This window comes from Acanthopagrus latus, chromosome 13, assembly GCF_904848185.1.
Source record: "Acanthopagrus latus isolate v.2019 chromosome 13, fAcaLat1.1, whole genome shotgun sequence".
Classification (NCBI taxonomy): Eukaryota; Metazoa; Chordata; class Actinopteri; order Spariformes; family Sparidae; genus Acanthopagrus; species Acanthopagrus latus.
The window spans coordinates 14,372,892-14,394,326 of NC_051051.1; the positions used below are offsets into that span (position 1 = coordinate 14,372,892).

The window sequence follows — 21,435 nt, forward strand, 5'->3', positions numbered from 1 at the left end:
ACTGGCAGATTTAGCAAAAGTAATAGAACACAATCCTCTGAGGGCTCCAGACTTAAGAGACCACAATAGAGGGAGACTTTTTTTTTTTTTTCTGCTGAAAATTGCATTATGTGCTTGGAGCTAATCATGTATGAAAAAGAATCTGCAAAATTAGTAGACAGTAAAGCTATCCAACAAATGTAATGCTGCAGAAAGTGCAATATTTCCCTCTGCAGTGTGGTGGAGTAGCAGTCTCAAGTCCAAACAATGGAAATAGTCACTTTCCACCACATTACCCATTGTTTTCAACCAGGAAAATGTGATACCGGTGCCCCTATGAGAGCGAAAGCCTGTGTAAAATGTAAACGTTGAAACAGTGTGTCCACATGAACACGTTTCTGCATTAAAAAGGGGCTCTGGAAAAGAATTCACTGCAGCTAGGACATGGCGACAAAAGTCAAAGTGGCAACAACGTCTCAGTTATCCAATCAATATTTATTTGTTGAAAATGAACTCGATATGTATATTAGTTACAATCCCTGCAGGGAGATGACTGACATTCTGCAACAACAGTTAAGTCAGTTTGTGTGCACAGTTGCCAATAATAATAAAAAAAAAAAACATCAGGAAGCCGTTTATTAATCACATACAGACCTACTGCCTACTGAATGCATAACAGTAGCCAATGCTTGCAGGCTGCCATAAGCAAAGGGCTCTGAAGCTGCGCACGATTAAAACAACCCGTTTTCCCCCTCCGTTCCTCAGAGTTTAAAGGTGATTCTGTCCGGATGATAGCATGATGATAGCATATTTTTTCAGCCTTGAAAACAGACTGGAATCAAGTCCATGATGGTGGCAGAGAGCGGCCGGTGAGAAGGGATCACAGTTCTTACCATGTACTGTTAACACCAAGACACAAAGACCACCCACGGTGGATCTGCAGCAGAGTGTCGGCATGAGCGGCGAGTGAGTGTTTTGAATTCGGATAGTCTCAATAATGTAAACACCCAGTTAACAGATGTGTTATGTGCATAGGCGTCTCGATTCTAGACACTGCCGATGGTGCAGGGAACGCGGCGGTCCTTCGGTCCTCCGGTGTGATGGCGGACGCGGGCCTCGGGAGGCCAAAAGTCAAGTCAAGGAACAAGCCTAACCGGTGACATCATCCTCAGAATAACTGTAAGGCAATCTGTTAGCTCTGTCTGCCACTTTGCTGCATGTATTAAACTTATAGAAGAAACAGTAGTTAACATGATGTAGAGAAAACTTCTTCAACAAGCTGCTTTAGAGAAAGGAAATACAATCATTAGCTGGATATTAAAAAAAAAAAAAAAAGAGCAGCCAAACCATGTGGCTGCTCCCACAACGTATTCACACTTTCTCTTGTTCGTGTGTTCATAGCTACATCTTCTTGAAAAAAGTAAAATAAAATAAAACATCAAATAAAAAGACTGAGGAGTTCATTCAGATTGGACCGAGTGTAGAGCAGATTTCATTAGTGCGTACTGCGACAAGTATGGCCGAGTGTGACGTCACATGTCCCTGGGTAAAGGTTCGTTCAGTTCCCTTTTGACACATTAACAATGCTGCTGACAGTAGTGTACAGGAGGAATCTTTACGGAAGACAAATAAGAAAGTTGCATATCATTTGGAAAACACTGCAGAGAGGCATAAACCTAAAGCGTTCACATACAGCTAAAGATTCTATTAGCCACAGTGCTGCTTTTTGTCATCTCATTGGAAAGGCTCTTAATTACTGTCGATGCCCCTTTGTTGCCTCTGTACGTGTCAATCATAAAATGTCTGGCTCGGATGTCTTCGTTAGACACAAGGCTGACATTTTCCCAGATGCCTTTGTTTTACAGCTTTTATATGCCCCATTTCATATAGCTGTTATTCCAATCTTATTTCATTTGGAATTATTAAATTAAAAAAGGATTTTCAATGAGCTAATATAAATGCCACATTTCATAGTATTAGTGTCAAAGAGTAGTCGTGTTACAATCTCCCACTTGCACCGGTCGTGCACTAAAAAAAAAAAAAGTCTCCCTAAAATCTCCCTTTGTGAATGTTTTTTTTTTTTTTTTTGTTAAACATGAATCTCGAGCACAAGAGTAGCTCCTCTCATTGCACTTTAAATAAAAAGGTACTAAAATTGTGCAAATCATACGAACGCCACTCTTCTCTTCATCTTTGGTCCTGTTGCTCCACCGTAGGCAACGTACGGTTGACAGCAGGGAGACTTTGACGGCCCACGCCAGTCCTTTTTCTGTCCCATAAGTAAGGCCACAAAAGCACTTAAAAGATTTCAAAATGTTGCATAAAATCAAGTAAAAGAAACATGCTAAATAATATCCTCTGAAATGCCATCAGTCTCTCAGACGGGAGACCTTCATCCACACATGCACACGCTTGCTTTTTGGTGGAATATGTGCTACTCAAAGGAAGCAGGAAATGGCGGCGGAGAGGATATTTTTCCGTCTACGCAGCTTTCCCCATTCACAATGCAGGAGCCCCAGTATGCCGGTCGAGCACCGGGCGGCGGGGGCTGTAGGTTAGCCAGGAAGTTTGCCAGTGCAAGCTTGAGGTGGAGGTGGTGATGGTAGTTGTTGTAGGAGGGACTGAGGTGACAGGAGAGGATGGTGGGGTCGGGAGGGGTCACGCGCGTGGCTCCCCCGTGGAGGTAGAGCCGTTGGCTTTGCTCTTATTCTTACTCTTGCGGTTGAGCATGCGGCTGAGCGTGGCTGTCCGGCTGGCCCGCTCCACTGCTGCCGGAGACTCCAGGTACACCAGGTCATTGTGCGACTGGCTCATCCCCGGGTCCTTGCGCTGGTGACGCCGCCGGAAGAAGAGCTTGGCACTCTTCTGAAGGAAGCTGCCTGTGGTGGAGAGCGGAGAATATTTGTTGTGATTAGGGCTGCATGTAATAATTACTTCCATCGTTCGATTAGCCTGTTGATTGTTTTCTAGATTGATAGATTAGTTGTTTGGTCTCTAAATGTCGAGTGGCTGTCACAGAGATGAAAAGACACCCAGAAATTATTCCCATTTAAGAGGCTGCAATCAGACAATTTTGACTTTTTTCATTTTGAGAAAAATGCTGGAACCAATTTACTAGATATCAGAATATTTGCGGGCAACTAATCGATCAATCGATTAATTGTTGCAGCTCTACTTTAGACGAGGACTATGTCAAGATAACAGGCAGGTGCAGTATTTCTCTGAAATATCTGATGTAGCAGCAATTCAAAGACAGCAATCCGAAGCAGCAGGGGCACAGGATTTGTGTTAGTCGGTTATTGATTAATAAAATCTAGCCTGGACTGTTAGAAGAAAGAAAACTTTGCATGTATTCCCCCTTTGACAGCTAGTCTTTCCTCTGTGTAAGAACTGCGTTTCACTACCAGCCAACATGCACTGAACTGTGGCAACTGAGAGCAGCCGCAAATTCCAACCCTGCAGCAGGCATCATTCTTTTTCAAAGATCATAATCAAAATGATCATCAAACTAAATTAACGATTAAAATCATGATGATGTGACATTTGTTGGGAGTCAGCGCCAAACAAACATGTTTTATCACATCTGGAGAACAAGATTTGTCTGCCTCGATCTCTGAAGCACTACAGCACTTCATTATGGTGCTGTTTGTTACACATTTCACCTGTGTGAAAATATTCAGATTCAGATATTGCACTTGGCCATATTGCAATTTCTATAATATTTCGATTAATTGTGCAATCCTACGTCCTTTCTGCACACAAGGAGATGCTAGGATTACTTTATATCTGTGGATTAGATTATAAATACTTATGGGAGACAGTAACACCGGCATCCTCCATACAGAATAAATTCCTACAGCAAAAGGCTGAACAACATACAGAACAGCACACAAATGTTGTTGGTATTTCACTGCGAGATGTCTGATTTCCAGTATGTTTGGGGTATTATCAGGTCGGCCTTGTTTTCCAAGGTTTGTGGTCCAAGCCACTGTCGTTTGACCGTACTTCCAGGGTGCCCCCAACCTCGGCCTAATCTTAGATTGTGAAGTGGCGGACGCATGAAATAAGGGAGTAACAGTGACAGTGGTCTTTGACACCTGTAGGTCAAGAGGGATCTCATTGTCTACAGTCTGTCTGAATGTCCTAAAATGCAACACATAATATTCAGGATTCCCACACCTTCCTGAATATCAAATTCAAGGACCAAAAAAGGCGTATTTCGAGACACTCAACGAACGAATTGTGGGAGACACGCATGCAGACAGTGGAGCGCAGTTGATTTACCGACGATAAGTAAATACATAAACAAATCCAAAGAACACAAAATTTCTGTTCTTGAGTACCTGACTGAACCTAGAATATTGCACATGAATATCGCAAAATGTTCACAGCACTTTGTCTCCATCTGCAGCCCCACAACATTTACAAGTTCTTAAACACAGTAACTACAGGGTGTGTGTGCTAATCTCCAATTGATTCTTACATGAACTGAAAAATAATTTTCAGAAAAAAAAATGTCATCTATTCTACTGATAACTAGCGGACACTACATACACTAACATACACTAGAGCACCGAGGGTACTACCAAGCAACTCATGAGGTGACTTACTCATCGGGACATAATGAGAGCTTATCACCGCTTTCCTCTAAGATGGCAGTGATGAGAGTTGAAAAAGGAAAAGGTTGAAACAGAAGGAGAGAGAGAGAGAGAGAGAAAAACACAAAAACAGACGGCGTCACTGAGGAGCAACAGATGGCCGTCATCACAGCCAAGTGGAGAAAAGTTCTGGCTTCAGGCAATATGTTACTGGAAGATTTTAATTATGATTTGTGGAATAAAAACACCCACTGACGACCAGTTACATCACCACGTCCACAGTTACTGATGGCTTTAGGTGAGTCAGTGAGAGCACCGTGCGACCATCTCACCTCTACTCTTCTTGCAGCTCGCCTCAGACACACACATGGATAGCGATGTGTGATCTAGTTCCTCTCCGGTCTGGCTCTCCCAGTCCTCTGGAGGCCGGCCGATTCCACTGGGGCCCTCCTGAGGCTCGGACTCGTCCGGGGGGCTGCTGGTCCCTGTCGCAATCGCTGTAGTCACATCCTGAGTGGAGCCGCCCTCTGACATCGAGGCGTCCATCGCCGCAGCGTAGCCCGCCATCAGAGCGAGCTCATCATCCTGAGACAAGGGTGTCTGGAAAATAAAAGCACATTTTTAAAATACATTTATGGAAAAGCGATACTGCCTTTTGACTTAACATTTGCATTTGCGCATGCAAACACTCCCTCTGGCATCATGAATGACCAACTATTTCTATTTGAAGCTCTGCGTCTTTTCACTTAATTTAGGCAAGGGGTTTGTCATGAGATTGGGCAAACAGTTTTTCACTAATAAGCCCAGTTTCAATCCCTAGGGAGTCTCTTTCTGCTCCAGACTTTGGGCACAGATTGTTTCATTTTAGATCCATTTCTTTCCTCTTTCATGATCAACAGATTAGGAAATGCACACACTTTAAAAGGGTGCTGGATGGAAACCGGTCACTTAAACCCCTGTGTAATAAATGACTGAAATTGTAAAAGTGAAGTATTAAAAGCGAGATGGTTTTAATAGCTGGAGCTTGTCCTTACTTTGGCGATGCCGGAGATGATGATGGTGCTCTTCTTCACCGGGGACTTGAGCTTCTGCTTGGCCGACTGGTGGAGCTGTCTGATGGCGGCCTCGGCCACCGGGTCTGTGCCGTTGAGCATCAGCAGCTCGGTATCAGAAGAGGACAGGGCCTTGCTGACTGTGGCCCCCAGCATAGACGCCTGCTCTGAAACGCGACGCTCCGCGAGCTTGGGCTTGTTGACCACTGCTTTGTGGACAGGATCTGAGGGAGCACAAAGTTATCATCACAGGTATGATGGAAGCTCAAAACAGATATATTAAGATTTGACCATGTGTAAAAAAAATGACTGCAATTTCAGCTGTGGGCCACTAGTAGGACTTTTTTTTTTTTTTTTTTTTAAAACAGCAGACACCTTTGACTTGCCACTGCAGGAAAAGCAAAGCTCGTACTAACAGCACACACAAATGATGGCTCTGCGCTATTCAAATGGCCAAATAAGGCATGACAGTACTACAGCGAGCCAGCATGTACGAAACCAGGACCCTGATCTGAAGCACCTAAATGGAATTTAACACTCCTTACCATTATCATTTTTACCTGTGCTTCTTCTACTGTGGCTTGTCAAAAATGGCTTCCATGAAAAAGGTCTATCAACATCTAGAGAATGTCCTTCTTCTTAGATCAGAAAAACTACACTTCAGTCACATGGCACTGAACTTAGCACTGTGTAGGTGCAGTGGATCATTAACACGCAGCTTCTTTCACCACTTGTACTTACGGTGCTTGAACTGTATTTGCATTGTTTGTTCTCATCTCTAGACTTATTTGGGGATGGAACTGGTCTAAAAAGTCGGTTCACACCACGAACAATGACTGCGGTAAAAAATAGATTGTTCTAAAAACTGTTCTCTAAAAACTCAACTACTGTTGTAATCACCTTTGAAGCCTCAGACAATTGCCAGGATAACAACTCTGGTAAATGAGTTTATGATTCTCCTAACTCCTCTCATCTCTGAAGAATTCCACCAACACATATCCTTCTGGTTCTCTTTTGCTTTTTTCTCTGCACACCGTGAGGCAGAAACAGGTCAACATCCATTTTCCCGGGCTGTCGACACAGCTGGAGTCCTCAGCGTGCTTCGACGCCACTCTTTACAGAACAGCTTCGTTCATTAGTGTCGATGCTCACGTCTTTATCATTACCATTATCATTTTCTCTCTTGGTGTGGACACTGCTATCATTAGGATGCTAACATTCTCACAATATTAACATGCTAGGAATAATATTAGCATTGCCGTCCATGGAGCCATGCCGCTCTGGCCTCTGTTTAATCATTCTTAACAGGATCCATCAGAGCTTTTATGTGATCGTTGCAGGAGTACAAATAATGAATTTGATCAATATCATCATAACTATCACAGCAATATCTCAGCATCAACATGTGAAGATATTTACTGCAGTATTTTAAAAAAGATATCAATTCGTATGAAAAAAGTTAAATGTGTATTTACTCAGTAACTTCAGCAGAGGAGTAGAGTCTCCTTAGATCTGCTAGGGGCCAAGAACTCTGGTTTTCAAAACTTAAGTATCCGCCTATTTTGGCTGTTTTGGAGCAGCCGCTCAACGTCAGTGGAAATTCGCCAACACTAAACTAATCTCTTTGCGCCAGCTGTTTGGATTCTAAACTGTTTCTACATCAGAGGCAGAATAAACAGAAACCTCCACGAGAATCCCTGTGCCGTGTGGTCTCGCAGTTTGTGGCAGGCCGTACCTATGTTGAGTCCAAGAGGGAGAGGCCGACCTGGCTTGCTCTTCACCGCGGTGATGGTGGTAACCACGGTGCCACAGGGCATGACCGTCCGGTCCATCTCAACCCTCTTACTGGAGGCTGGGGTGGGAGGGTGCCAGGACCTCACCTCACTGGGCTCCAGGTAGGTAAACTGAAGGACACGATTTTCAACAGTTAATATTCTAACACGAAAGCTTCAGACACAAAGAGAATTAAACTATATCTGTCATAATAAACATCACAATGTCTTAAGTTAACTAGGATGGTGCTCTTACCTCAGTAGTAAGTGATCCAGTCACTTTGTCTTTGGTCATGAGTGCAAATGTTTGCTGTCCTTTGGGGTGCTTCTTTACAAGATCGAAAGGCACTGACACCTGACCAAGTAAGCAATCTGAGAGGAAAGACACCTAAATTAATCTGGTGGCACCGAAACATGCAACAGTCACAGAAAATCAAAAAAATGACCTTGTCTCATATACATTAAAAAAAAGGGCAGTCAGTATTTTCCTTACTTTCTTGAGGTTGTCCATCATTCACCAATTGAACAATGAGCTCTTTCGAAAGTCCATTCAATTCACTGGTGAAAAAGGAGGGAACATCACTGTATTACAGATGGGTTGCATTGAAAAAACAAAAACCAAAAACATCTGTGAAAAAAAACTAGTTTTGCAGCGCTCTGTGGTAAAACTTACAAGATGAACGGTTGGTCCCAGGCAGGATTGGTTGTGTTCTTCAAAACAGGGGTGTTAAACCTCTGTGGAGGATCATCTAGCCTCAGCACACACAGAGGATTCATGCTGCCTGCAAACACAGCAGAAAACAGTCTGGATCATGGAAAAAAAAAAAATAAACTCGGCGTGTGATCCGAGAACTTACTGCAAACTCATTTGAAAATCTTTTTGATCAAATAAAGTGTGCTGGCGAGCGAGATTCAATTCTGCTTTGGTCACTCCTTTTCATCCACAGCTTCAGTTTAATGGACAGAAGGGAGGTCAGCGTATGTTGTATATGCGATGAATTATGCACAGGTCAGATGAGACTCCGGCCGTGAGCGCTTCCGATGCGATGAAGCCCATTTCACGAAGCACTTACACTGATATTTATGAGCCACAGGCCGAGCTCCAACACTGTGACAGCACTGTGTCTTAATGAACACAATATCAGCAAGAATATTAAAGGCCGAGCGCTCACTGCAGCAGCTCTGGATCTGGCTTCTAGCCCACAGGAAGTGTTACAAGCGAAGCTAAGCTAAGTATAACTGCTCTTCACTTAAAGGAAGGAAGACGGAGAGTGAAGTGGTGAATGCTGTGTCATGTCTCTGCTGTACAACATTACGTGTTGGACAGAATACTTAAGAGGATGTCTGGAGTCCTGAAAGGCACTGACTCACAATTAGAGAGTGACTCAGTGCAGGAACCACCAAAACAAAGTCGTTGCAGATAAGAATTCGCTGCGCCGTCATTTTAACAGCAGCGCAATACATACTGGCATCTAGTGTCACGGCTGACAACGCCCCGTCGCTTTTTTTTGTTTTCACTTGGGCATCTCCAACTTGCACAGCGCTGCAGGTGTGATACTGATGTGGGTGTACTATTTAAAATACCATCCTTCAACTTTAACCAGCAGACTGCCACCTTCGACTGCCAACTGACAAACAAACCTCCTCCTCGTTGTCTGGAGAGGCTCTGACCAGGATGCACAGGCTACAGTTTGTTGGTAGTATAAACAGAGGCCAGGCAGAAACACTCCCTTAAATAGTTATACTTCCATCTGATAACTATGAAACACTCCATGTTGATTAGCTATAACAGAATGTATGTTAGCTCATATAAGGACAGTGTTTTTAAAATTTTGATTGAAAATGAGGTCATCTTGAATTGATGGAAAGTCCCCACCAGCAATACACTGTAACACACACAGACACACAGACAGACACACACACACACCAGCTGATTTATCAAACTCTTACGTTTACTTTGGTAAAACATCTCTATATGTCCTGGCCTAAACGTGCAAACAGTTTGACATTTTGGAATAAAAAGCCTATAAGTGTTCTTGCTGAGAGTTACCAAACCGATGGATAAACATGTTGTTAAGATTTGTGGCACCTAGTGGGGTTAATCGCCAGGCTGTTTCTTGGTAAGGGCAGTGACTTCTCAAAATCTGTGTCGCCTGCTAGCAACCTCGTGGCGACAGCAGGAAGTCACTCTACCAGGCACAGAGGCGTACCTGCCAACACAACGATTATAACCTGGGTCTTCCTTTCTACTGCTGTGCTCCTGAGTAATTAACTTCTGCAATTAATCTCCCAAGCCCCCCCCCACCCCCACTCTCCCTCCTCTATGCAACTGGAAATTGATGGCAAATAGAAGAAAGATGGAAGAAAATAGAACTGCCAACGCTTTCAATTTCACTTTCAGAATCAGTCAACTTGGTGGAGGGAGCAGGTTCAAACATCTGGTCCCCAGGCTATGTGAGACCTTCCCCTTTACTGACATTTGCCTCGTCTTGCCTCCACTCTGCATACTTGGTTCTGCATCATTTCATCCTTTCTCTTTTTTCCTAATGTTGAGTTTTGATCAATTTATGTACATTTTGCATTTTTTTAAATATATTTTTTGTCATTGTGAGCCTTGATTTTTGAGACGAATTCGAAGTCATTGACTTTTCACAACTTTGTATTCATTTCTTTAGCTCAGAACACTATTGGCGCCCAACTACAGAGCACCGCTGAAGTGAGATGTATGTACAGAGCCAAAAGGAAAATGAAAGACAACACCTACACCGGCCACAACTGTTCAGCCAGCTGCCATCTGGCAAAAGATAAAGAAGTACCCTGTGTTGCCAACCCCAGAAATCTCTTTTTCACACATGATGTGTTAGGAAGAAAGAGCCTGGCACATATCCTACCATAAAACCACAACTTGTTGTTTTAACACTTGATCAGAAACTGGGCAGCACATTTTCTTGAACAGGATGAGTGTCCCACCTGCAGCATCTTCCTCCTGATTCAGTGTCACTCGGGTGTTCTTCACCAGCAGCTTCCAGTCGTGGGCGCGGGGGGGTTTGGGGGGTGAAACCATATTATTGTGGGCTTCCTATTGGAGAAACGACAGTAAATAAACAAGTCAACAATGGAGATCTCCTGGTGGTGATATGACCAGCACCAATGTAAACAAGGTACCCTATCCCCTGCCTTTCTGTACAGAAGCGACACAATGCTGCGCAAACAAATTACGGGACAGTCAAAAAGGCTTTCAGAACCACGCCAGGTTCCAAAAACCTTTTCAGCCTGGCAAACTGGATCTTTACTCTGAGAGGCTGCCTATAGTACTACTGAAAATGCTGAAGTAACCGCAATAAAAACATTCATTAATGACTTCCAGTAGTGTTAATGTGCAGGGTATCCATGCCTCTGTGGGAAAGACAATGTAACCATTGTTTATTTGTGGGTGCAGTGAAAAAAAGAAAAGCAGTGTTTAGACACACAAAAAACATCAAGTGTATCTGAGAACTTGCGAGTCTTAGAGCAGATCTGCCAGTCCTGATAATTAAATGCCTGCCTGGACTTGTTGGAAGAGATCATCTAATATTGATGGGCTCAGAGATCTGCTTGATCATTTTAAATCTTTAAATCACACAGGATTTCAGGTTCCAGTAGGATAACCTCAGTGTGTTAAACTGTTAATCAAACAAGTTAATCAAACGTTGATGAAGGTTCTCAGTCGTCCAGGTCATGGTAATTCTCAGTGCTGCGGGCAACTGGACTCGTTTTAGTTTCTTGAAGACTCTGTTAAACTGTGTATGGGTGTGTCCTTACAGAATCGTTAAAGAGTTTCAGAGTCGTCAGGGCCGCTTGTGGGTCGTTGGTCAAACCGAAACCGAAAATTCTGTCTCTGAAATGGGAAATGTGTTTGTTTTTCTCCTTTTCATATCTGGGAAAGTTCAGAACATTTGGAAAACAGGACACTACAAGAGATCTCTTTGGGCTCTGGTAACTTGGGCAATAGTTATTTGTAAATATTAGGATGAACATAATCAGTTGTTTCCAAGAGGACATCATCTGTTAGTACCGGATCCTCATCTCAGAGAGAGTTAGTATATGAAAAAAAAAAAAAAAACTTGTTATACTTGGTGTGGTGCCTTCTTTCACTCCAGGAATTCCAACTACAGTTGACCGAAATGTCAACTCATGACACATAATCAAATCAGAAACGCATGACATGACATCTTGTGATGGCTGGAGCGAATCAGTAAAAACCCTTTTGACAATTAATGTCAGTATAATGAACTCTTTCTACATTAGTGCAGGCTTTGCTCAGGGATGATTACATGCTCCAATCATGAATATACAGCCAGCAGTTCTAAGACCTAGATACAAAAGAACTGCAATAAGTGATTAACCCTTAACCCTAACCCTAGCATTCTCTCCCTTTCAGCTCTGTTCTTTGGTCTTTTTTTTAAACCAACTCCTGACGAAATATCTGGCTCTTCAGATGCTAAATCTCCCACTTTATTCACCAGCTAGTTGTTCACTGTATCTGTCTGTTAGTTTGTGCTGAGCAGGTAGTGTACAGTGGGGCTTTTTTTTTTAGCTGAAAACAGCTGCCTGCTGTGGCAGAAAGAACTCTATAAAAGTGGTGAATGAGCAAATCAAAACAGTAGAGTTGTAGCCAAACAGCAAAACAATGAACTGAAACTTGCTAGATCGCTCCAGGAAGCCAACGGGAACTGCAGGTTCAAGTAATAATTTTCTGTGGGTTCCTCATTTACCTTGAACACGTTGACATTGTCATCATAAGAAAAACACTGACTACAGCCGCTTTAAACACTATTTGTTCACCTGCCGACGTGGCCTGACATTACAGACGTACACACTTGTCCGCGTGGCGTTCTTGTGTGGCAGATGTTTACACGTCGCGCATTAGACATGACGTCTCTTCTCACCTTGACCTCTGAGGCCTGAGCAGGCCTGCAGCTCAGCATCACAGAGGGACGGGTTGCGCATAACAGCTGCCTCAACTGCTCTGTAACGGCCGCTACTCTGGAAGCACTGGGATTGTCCTGCCGGAGAGAAATTATGATGTCAGATCAAGTACTCGTAACTCCAAACTGATTGAAACACAAACATAACACAAACTGCAGCCTAAAAATTACCTGGGTGGCAGCGGGCGTCACCTGAAGCTCCGCCGTCTCTAGCTGAGACACTCCCCAGCTCACCTTCACCTCATCATCAGCTTCTCGCATCTGTAGATCAAGCTGAGGGACACAGAGGAGACAAACTCATGATGCCTTCTGACGACATGGTGATCAGAAGTCTAACAGTGCTGATCAGTTTCACTTATAGTAAATCCATGACAATATTTTAAAAGGTAGATTAGATTAAAATCAACTTCACTGTCAGTATCAATACTGGTTCTCTGTATATTAACTGACATATCCAACACCATTTCAGGATGTTGTTTAAACTAAGTTAACCGGAGGGGACACAGATCACAGGGGTGTTGCCGCTGCAGATTGTTCTGTAACTCACGCAACAGCTTTAACAACGTCTCTGTGGGTTTTTGGTCCCTCACTTGAAAATAAAACAAAATGTCTCCACAACATTAGACAGAACGCATCCCAGTGGATTACTGTGAATTTGTTGACTTACTTCCACAGCAGCGAGAAATGCTGCTGAGGAAATGCTAGGCTGAGGAAAACAGAGGACAGTTTTGCCACATGTTGAAGACGTTATTCTGTCAATCTACTCCAAACTAATTAGAAAAAGAATCATTTGTATGATTTGGTGTGATACAATTTACAAAGGGGCTTCAACTGACAATTATTTACATAAAAACAGAAACGATTTCAAATTGTTTTCTTTTTCCAAATATCCAAAGACTCTTAATTTACCATCATGAATGACAAAGAAAGGCAGCGATCTGTCTATCTCGGAGGCTGGAAACTGCAGATGTTTGACATTTTTAGCCTGAAAAAGAGGGCTGAAACAATTAGCTGGTTATCAAAATAGCTGGCGAATCATTTTAGTCTTAACTGACTTATCCATTGATCAACTAACTGACTAATCATTGCAGCTGTAATCTGTGAGGAACTATTTTTGAGAGTAGATGGCATGGTGGTAGTTGGTGTGGAAATTTCCCACTTTTATGATGCATCGCAATGTTGTTTTGGAAGGTTCTGCATCGACACAATGACTGAGCATAACCAGGAGCCTGCAGCCTGTGTTGATTGCTGATTTTCCGGCCTCAGCAGGACAATGAAGTTGTAAAGTTAAATCACTTGCTCTCTTAACACTGAATTGTGGGTGAGCATAAGCTCATGTTGTTTTCTGAATGAACATATCTCGGAGGGGGAGGCAGATCGGCAGAAATTAATAAAGAAACACACCCGGCATTATGACCGCAGTCATCTGGGCAGATTGTTAAAAGAAGCCGTAAACTAAAAGGGAAGTAACATTTATCTGACTTCTTCTATTACGTGCTGGAAAGCAGCCGTGTGCAGCAATATAGAAATTTGAGGATTCAAAAATTTGACAGGTGAACTGTCTTGAATGGTGAGGCCAGTGAATATTTACACTTAATGTTCTTAGGTGGACATGATCTTGGATACCACTGGTTATACTGCATTCTTCTTTGTTTAATTAAAATGCATTCTATCTGTTAAATTATGTTCCGTATACCAACTGAGAATAAGAAAAATATAAAATGACTTCTCTCAAATTGCAATCTCAACACCAAACACTCTACAACAACCTCATGCAATGCCTCTCTGCACAGCCTGACAAGTCGGGAAAGGGTTAAGTGGGGAAAGTCAGCGAGGTTTACCTCAACACTGAGCTCAGCTGACAGAAAAAGAAAGTAAAAGAATTAGAGAAGAAAAAAGCGAAAGAGAAAACACACTGGGCCATCTTGTCCTAGCATGCCTGGATTCCAGTGAAAGACTGAACAGCCGCCTCTGTGGTGCCAAACAAAGGCCTCATCAGATGGATGGCAACGAGGACGCTGAGATGGATCCAGAAGAACAATGCCAAAGGCTGCACCGATATGATCCGGATCGTTTCATACGAACGGCTTAAACTGTAAGTTTATGTCAGCGTGATAACAAAACTTGAAAATCCAAAGCGTTTGCCAAGAAGAATCTTATCAAATCACACAGCTACGGATATGGTTTCATGGTTCACATCGCCAGACATCACTACAACAATAAACATGTGACTGTAGTGGAGTCTTGCTACAGATATGTAAATGCCGGGTTTGCATGTCAAAGATGAACACCAAATTACGACGTCACACGTGTCCGCCATTACATGCAACACACGCCATGTGGTGCAGCAGTGTGTTAAGAGACAAAGTCCACTCAGCAGCACACCGCAGTCTACTGGGTGGGTTATTGTGTCCACATACTGTAAGTGCCCAAAGCCTCTGTCCCACGTATCCCAGCGCTCATAGCCCGAGCAGCCAGGAGCGTTCTAGCATGGATCCCGGTCAAAAGCCACCAACTGTTCCAGTGGTGGTTGGATGGAGACGTTTGAAAAGGCCCTCTGACCTTTCCAGGCTAAGCTCCAACAATCAGAGTGAAAAGGAGACAAGTGGCTTCCTTTATGTTCCTGCAACAACAACCGATGCGCAACCAAAACAAAACAGGGCCGGCACTAATCCTCACTTTAGCTATGGAGGCTCTCACCCAGGTTGTATTTATAGCACAACAAGCTCAGGAGGGATGACGAGCACCTTATTGGCTTAAATATAGCCTTAATACAATTTGGTTAGCTCGTATAGCCACCCGTATCCATACATCGGTGAAGATTTAACACTGACCTGAGAACAGGATGAAAGCGTACCGCAGCTAGCACTACTCGTAACACATCTCAACACCTTACCTATGATTCTACTCTAGACACTTTGAAAACTGTCCAAGTATTTCCCAAGAATATTAAGAGTCGCTGTGAGTCAGCCATTGGAATGTTCTCCTGAAAACCCAACCACGTCAGATTTGACCATGAGTAATAAAAAAAAAAATCAATTATTGGAATTTTCAGGTAAGAACAAGGAAGCCATTAGTCATCCGTGTCTTATCTTCAGAGTTACATCAATCCTGTGCGTGCCCCTGACAAATGGGAATGTGGGCAAAGTGGGCAGGCCTTACTGGAAACGGGCCTGACAGAGATTTTAATGAGGTCTTCGGGACATTTGCCAAGCGCAGAGATATCCCAGTCATTTAATCTAAGACTCCTGCCAGCAGTGAGCTGGGCAGCACATCATGTTCAATAAAATCTCCCATTAAACTCAACCACAATGACTTCCAAGGGATGTAACTCTGTCTCCAGACGCCCCTGTGTTAAAGGGATATCCAGCAAAGAACAAATGAGTATTGTTGCTACCGACACGAGGCTTACGGCTTTAATAGATGCCCTCGGATCAACTATAGAGCATTTACCTGCAGCTCCAGCGGAGCTATACACACTGTGTATTTACAAGGATCTGCTGGAGCCATTGCCGTCTGTGCTGCGCCGACTGAGAACTGAAGAGCCTCCCCGACCACGCTGCAGGAAGCTTCCTGGTGGGAAGAAAAAATGAGGCGTTAGCATTACATAAACCTACTGAGAATGATGAACTGAAGCAGCGACAGCAGTTGCATACAACTCATGTGTCGGGACATTATGTGACGAGAAAGCAACACAGGCCGGGAGGCAAACTCCAATTTGCACTCAAGTTTCAACTATCAAATGAATCCAACTACTGATAATCAAGTCATCAGTTTGGGTATTATATTTTTTTCTTTTCAAAAAGGGTCTAAATTCTGATTCCAACTTCTTAAACGTGACTATTTTCTGGCTTCTTTACACCTCCACAACATTAGAATGAATATCTTTGGGTTGTGGACAAAACAAGACATTTGAGGATGTCATCTAGTGCTTCGGGAAATGCTCATCGACACATTTCACTGTTTTCACTGATGAAACAACGTATCGATTATTCAAGAAAATGATCGACAGATTAACTGACAGTGAAAATTAGAGTTAGCTGCAGCACTGCAATAGACACGTGGCACAAACTGAATAGATCAAACCACTGATATTTGTTTACAACACCGACTTTTACTCAAACTGATCCAAAAGCAAAATATGTGCCGCAAGGGAAGTTCACACTGAACTGAGAGAGGGGAACAAGGTCTCTTCTAGCTTCCGAAGGCATTATCATCAGATTCAAACATCTGTGAGTACAATAAAATCACTCTCAATGAAAAGGGAATGCATCTGTAACGGAACTTCAGTCGATTACCACATTACAGCAAAGTATGCCCTTACTTTACACAGGTCTATTTGCTGTATTCATACAGTTTTCAGTGGCGGATGGTTGTGTTTGTGTCTGGCTGGGTATTAGATCACAGTAAGGGGAAACCTTCACATAAACATAGGTGCTGCTGCATTCCTGTCTGCCTGCTCCTCCTCACTTGCTGAGCTTGACAGCTATGTAAGCTTCTTACAGCTTGCGCGCACACAGACACACATACAGGGGTAAAAATAAGCCGCCGTTCATTAAACTCCCTGCATTCAGCGACGCTGCACCTGGTATTTTGCCCCATATCACCATGATCACAAAGAAAAGGGCTGAGTTTGCATTGGGAGCACTGCAAAGCCAACCGGGCCTGCAAACACGGCGAGCAATTTGTCCCTATCTGACCTCTCGAAAAAGTAGAAAGCCCTCCGGTCGCAGTTTGTTTTGAACACAGTCTGTGCGACTGATAAAAGAAGCATCATGCATCAAGTGTTTTTTTTTTGTAACATCTTTCAAGCAGAACTATTAAATCACGGCATGTGTAACGGCCACGTGGACACCTGGTAAAACGACAGGCGGACTTATTCGCCAAATCTTAATTAATCGGGGGAGTCTCTGTAGCAAGGCTGGCGAGTGGATGACTCAGAGGTGGTCTGCTGCAGGCTAAAAAAACGCAGCACCGGTCGAAGGAAGGCTCTGTTTGCACTGAATTAGGGCAGGAAAGACTGGTCTGAGGGACAGCCTTTGTCAATAAAGCACACAGAAAAAGAAATTAGAAAGTTAGAGGTTTCTGATGCTACAATCCATTATCTTACAGAAGTTGGATGGAGGAGGAGCACACAGCACAGGCACTTAAAACAGTTCAACTGATCTAGATATGAAACATTTGTTGATCACTGCACAAAACTGTCTCAAACACACGGCATCGAGGCATTTTCAGTAAAGGAAAAAGCCCTACACCTGTATCAACGACGGACTTTGGGGGTCTGCGTACCTTGTTTCTGGCGGACTTCTGAAAGCTGGACACTTGGCTGACCATGAGCTCGGATGCCTCGGCGTCATCCTCTTCGAACGTCAAAAGAACAGGGCCCTGGGTGAGGAGAGAGACATTTGAAACAGTGAAACGACAGCAAACCAGTCACACAGCTCACGGAGAAGGGAAAATAGGGAGTTTGCCAATAACATGAGCAATGATCTGGGCTGCATTGGATCGCATTGGCAACGTCAATGGTTATGTTCTAACTTGATAATTCCGAGGAACAGGAAAGAACACAGGCAGATCACCAGGGGTGGTGCAGGCACAGTGAAGTGATACTGTTGGTGTCAGCTGTCAGAAAATGTGTCAGTGGACAGGGGCACAGACCATGACTAAACGATGCACTTTTATTGGTGTCACCTGCCCTGCCACAGAGCAGACCGGCGGCCCGATGGTCATGAGACTCACCCCACGCTTCCTCGATTCGTCAGTCAGAGCCCTGCACCAGGCTCCTCTCCACTGACCCTTCCAGCTCTTCAGTGACAGCGCCCATCCCAGCAGCGAGGCGGCTTCCTCCTTCGCCGCGCTGTCCGCCGCTGCTCGCCGCTCCGTCCCCGCACCCCTCTGCTGGAAATACTGCACGAAGTAGAGCACCAGGGTGACCACGGACGCGACGAAAAGCGTGACCATGCATAGCCACTGCGGATCCTCCAAACCGAAGTACGAACCGGAACTTTCGAAGTCGGACATTCTTTGCAAACGAGAGCGGGCGATCACAGCTCAGCACACCTCCTCCTCGGAGAAATTTCCTGGCAACCTCATAGCGTGTGTTTGGTCAGGGAAGGGCGAAATCAATGAAAGCAATCTCCCGCAACTGATAAGAGCACTGATCCCAACCTCCAAAGCACATTATGCTTATTGCTATCCATGTTGCGGCACTTCATAGCAGCGTTTAAAAGCTACACGGGGGCTTCAAATTACACACGACGGTTATGGACACCTAGACCATTGCCAGAGAGCTGAAGGTAGTCCCTGGCTTCGAAATGTACCTGCAGAAAAGCGCACTCCCCTCCTCTCATTGAATATGGTTGTTAGCTTAGTTAGCTAATCTTCGCCGCGGTTCGCTTATCTAGCTACGTTCATTAGCTACGCGATCGCCAAAGTTTCCCAAATAGTAATTATTTCCGACGTCCACGGTTAAGCTCTACCCGACGCTGTCCAGATAGCGAACAAGAGTCCCGGTAAAACATCCTTGAGACTGAGAGCGCCGTCCTTGCCTCTGGACTTGGTTAGCAGCCCAGTCTGACTGTACAAAGTTGCCGTTCTGAAACGGATATGTGGCACAAACTGTAACTCCCAGAGTGCACCGCGGCAAATGCGAAAGTTTGTTGTTGCCTGGTAGTCTTGAGAAAGTACTCGTATTGCCCCAAAATAGGCTAAAGCGTGGTGTTTTCAATGTTAGTCTCAATCTGGAATCACGTTTAATCCCACACGAGTTAGAGTGAGGCCCATTAAAAGAACACAAATATGAAAAACAACTCCGAAACAGTGTTTTGAACTCCGCGACTTGCCGTAGATTGTCTCCCAGTCATCATTACCACATCTTCCTGTCCCATTTGTAGCAAACACCTAGCAAGCTAGCTAGCCAGCCAGCCTGCTAGCTATTGTCAACAATGTTCCTGTCGTCCCTCCACTCAAAATATATTTGGAGGTAGGGTAGCCTCTAGGGAAAAAAAGGTATTTCGTATTTTAATGTACTGTAATCCACTGCGTGGAATAGGCGCCGCCCATCAGTAGAGGTAAACAAAGTATCTTCGTCACCTAACGTGATCGAGCTGGCTAAACAGCAGCCATCGTCACCCCAGCCGCGTCGTCGCTTGTAAATGGAAATAATTATCACTTCGCAATGAATTGCCGCTCGGAAGTCCTAGAGGTAACAGTGGAGGCGAGGCAGGTGGAGGAAGCTATGCTGGCTTTGCTGCATACTATTTTACTCCACCGCAGCACCGGAAAATTTCACTACAAAAAGGAGGGCACCTACTCCATCGGTACCGTGGGCACGCTGGACATCGACTGTGACTTCATCGATTTTACCTTTGTCAGGGTGTCCTCGGAGGAGCTGGACAGGGTGATCAGGAAAGCGGTGTCTGAATTCAAGGTAATTGGTGGTTTCAGCGTGTGATTGTTGACTGTAATGCCCGAGCAGGCCTATAATTTGACGGTGTTATCGCATGTTTTGGTTACAGGATGCCCTGAGCAACTCTGGCAGCGACGGCATGGGGCAGATCTCCCTGGAGTTCTACCAGAAGAAGAAGTCTCGCTGGCCTTTTTCAGACGAGTGCATTCCCTGGGAAGTGTGGAGCATCAAGGTCAACGTTGTCAACCTGGCCAACGAGCAGGAGAGACAGATTTGCAGGGAGAAAGTGGGTGAGAAGCTGGGCGAGAAGGTGATCAACGTTGTTGAGGTGATCAATCGCCACGAGTACCTGCCAAAGATGCCCACCCAGTCTGAAGTGGACAACGTTTTTGACACCAGTCTCAAAGATGTCCAGCCTTACCTTTACAAAATCACATTCCAGATCACTGACTCTCTGGGCACCTCTGTGAGCACAACCATGAGAAGGCTGATCAAAGACACCCTGGCACTGTGAGGATGTTCCAAGACAGAAAGGGGGGAAGATCTGGAGGATTTTATCCAGAAACTTCCTTATAATCAGGCCTTTCAACTCTTTTATGCTCAAAACACAATTTGTCAGTTCTGCTCCTGCTACAATGGCACAGCATCAGTGTAGACACATAATCAGTCTGCTGTGGTTCCCCTACTGCTTGTACCTTAAGACTCTTATGTAATGTGTTTATTTCAAAGATATTTTGTTTTTGAAAGATTTGCTCTTTCCAGATTTTTTTTTTTCGATAGTTAGAAATGCAACTTCAACACAGTAGCAAGTAACACTATATATCAGGTAAATCCTTTTGAAAAGCTGTGTTGCTGATCATGTCAGATCTGTAAATTATTGTAAATCTTTGACAATAAATATTGCTCATTGTAATGGATGGTAACTGTACCGAACGATCTCGGCTCCTTCATACTCAACTTTGGATATGAGAACAACTGCTAGCAAATACAGGCTCACAAGGCCAAATCATGTTATAAAATCTGTTTTTCATCCAAAAGCAATGGCCGAGTATGTGAACAGATTTCCTCATCCATGTGAAAACTTCCTCTCTGCGCACAATTTGATGGCCGAGTGTGACCTTACACACGGGTAGGACAGGATTTCCAGTTGGCCATTTTTTCCTAATTAAAGGAAAACACCCCCCAAGTTCACTCCCGAGTTTCCAGTCAAAAAAATTGTCACCGTGGCCTGCAGCTTGAAAAACATCCCTCTGGCTCAGGATTGTCTGCCAACAGGATGACCCGTGTGTGTGTGTGTTTTCACACACTATGGTTCTTCAGGTTGTCATCCACAGGCTTCTTTCTGTGTCACCAGTTACACTGAAGCAAACCAACAACTGGGTATTCATTATCTGTAATTTATGAGTATATAAAGTACGTGTCACACATACATATTTTAATCAACTAAAAACCTCGTCTTATTAAAGTAGGCGAAGGAATATACATTTAGAGATTTTAGAATACATGGAAAAGATGTTCTTAATCCCTAAATTAAGACCCTGGTAGATGTTTATCACTCATATTCATGACCCTGTACATTTCAAATAATGTTAGTTTAACATTTTAAAACAAGTCCCTGTCTACTTCCATTGTTGCAACTCGGTTTTACTGCGAAGCTCC

General features: G+C 43.9%; 2 protein-coding genes across 2 annotated transcripts; one reads left to right on the forward strand and one right to left on the reverse strand.

Annotated features, from left to right (window-relative positions):
- Positions 1–453: 453 nt before the first annotated feature.
- Positions 454–18,965, reverse strand: LOC119031497 (C2 domain-containing protein 2). Its single transcript, XM_037120021.1, has 13 exons — positions 18,108–18,965; positions 17,658–17,753; positions 15,822–15,941; positions 12,540–12,641; positions 12,330–12,446; positions 10,372–10,480; positions 8,075–8,183; positions 7,895–7,959; positions 7,658–7,773; positions 7,365–7,533; positions 5,612–5,853; positions 4,910–5,177; positions 454–2,858 (listed from the first exon to the last, which is right to left on the reverse strand). Exons 1-13 carry the CDS (start codon positions 18,387–18,389, stop codon positions 2,638–2,640), a joined length of 2,016 nt encoding a protein of 671 aa, XP_036975916.1. The 5' UTR covers positions 18,390–18,965; the 3' UTR covers positions 454–2,637.
- Positions 18,966–19,253: 288 nt separating this feature from the next.
- atg101 (autophagy related 101) lies at positions 19,254–20,704 on the forward strand. Its single transcript, XM_037120022.1, has 2 exons — positions 19,254–19,797; positions 19,886–20,704. The coding sequence occupies exons 1-2, from the start codon at positions 19,546–19,548 to the stop codon at positions 20,288–20,290; spliced, it is 657 nt and encodes a 218-aa protein (XP_036975917.1). The 5' UTR covers positions 19,254–19,545; the 3' UTR covers positions 20,291–20,704.
- Positions 20,705–21,435: the final 731 nt, after the last annotated feature.

Coding starts and splice junctions, on each gene's coding strand:
- LOC119031497 (XM_037120021.1), bottom strand. CDS start 18,389: ATGTCCGACTTCGAAAGTTCCGGTTCGTACTTCGGTTTGGAGGATCCG. Junction 15,942..17,657: donor AGAAGTCCGCCAGAAACAAG/GTACGCAGACCC, acceptor TCTTCCCACCAG/GAAGCTTCCTGCAGCGTGGT. Junction 2,859..4,909: donor GAGCTGCAAGAAGAGTAGAG/GTGAGATGGTCG, acceptor TCTCCACCACAG/GCAGCTTCCTTCAGAAGAGT.
- atg101 (XM_037120022.1), top strand. CDS start 19,546: ATGAATTGCCGCTCGGAAGTCCTAGAGGTAACAGTGGAGGCGAGGCAG. Junction 19,798..19,885: donor AAGCGGTGTCTGAATTCAAG/GTAATTGGTGGT, acceptor TTTTGGTTACAG/GATGCCCTGAGCAACTCTGG.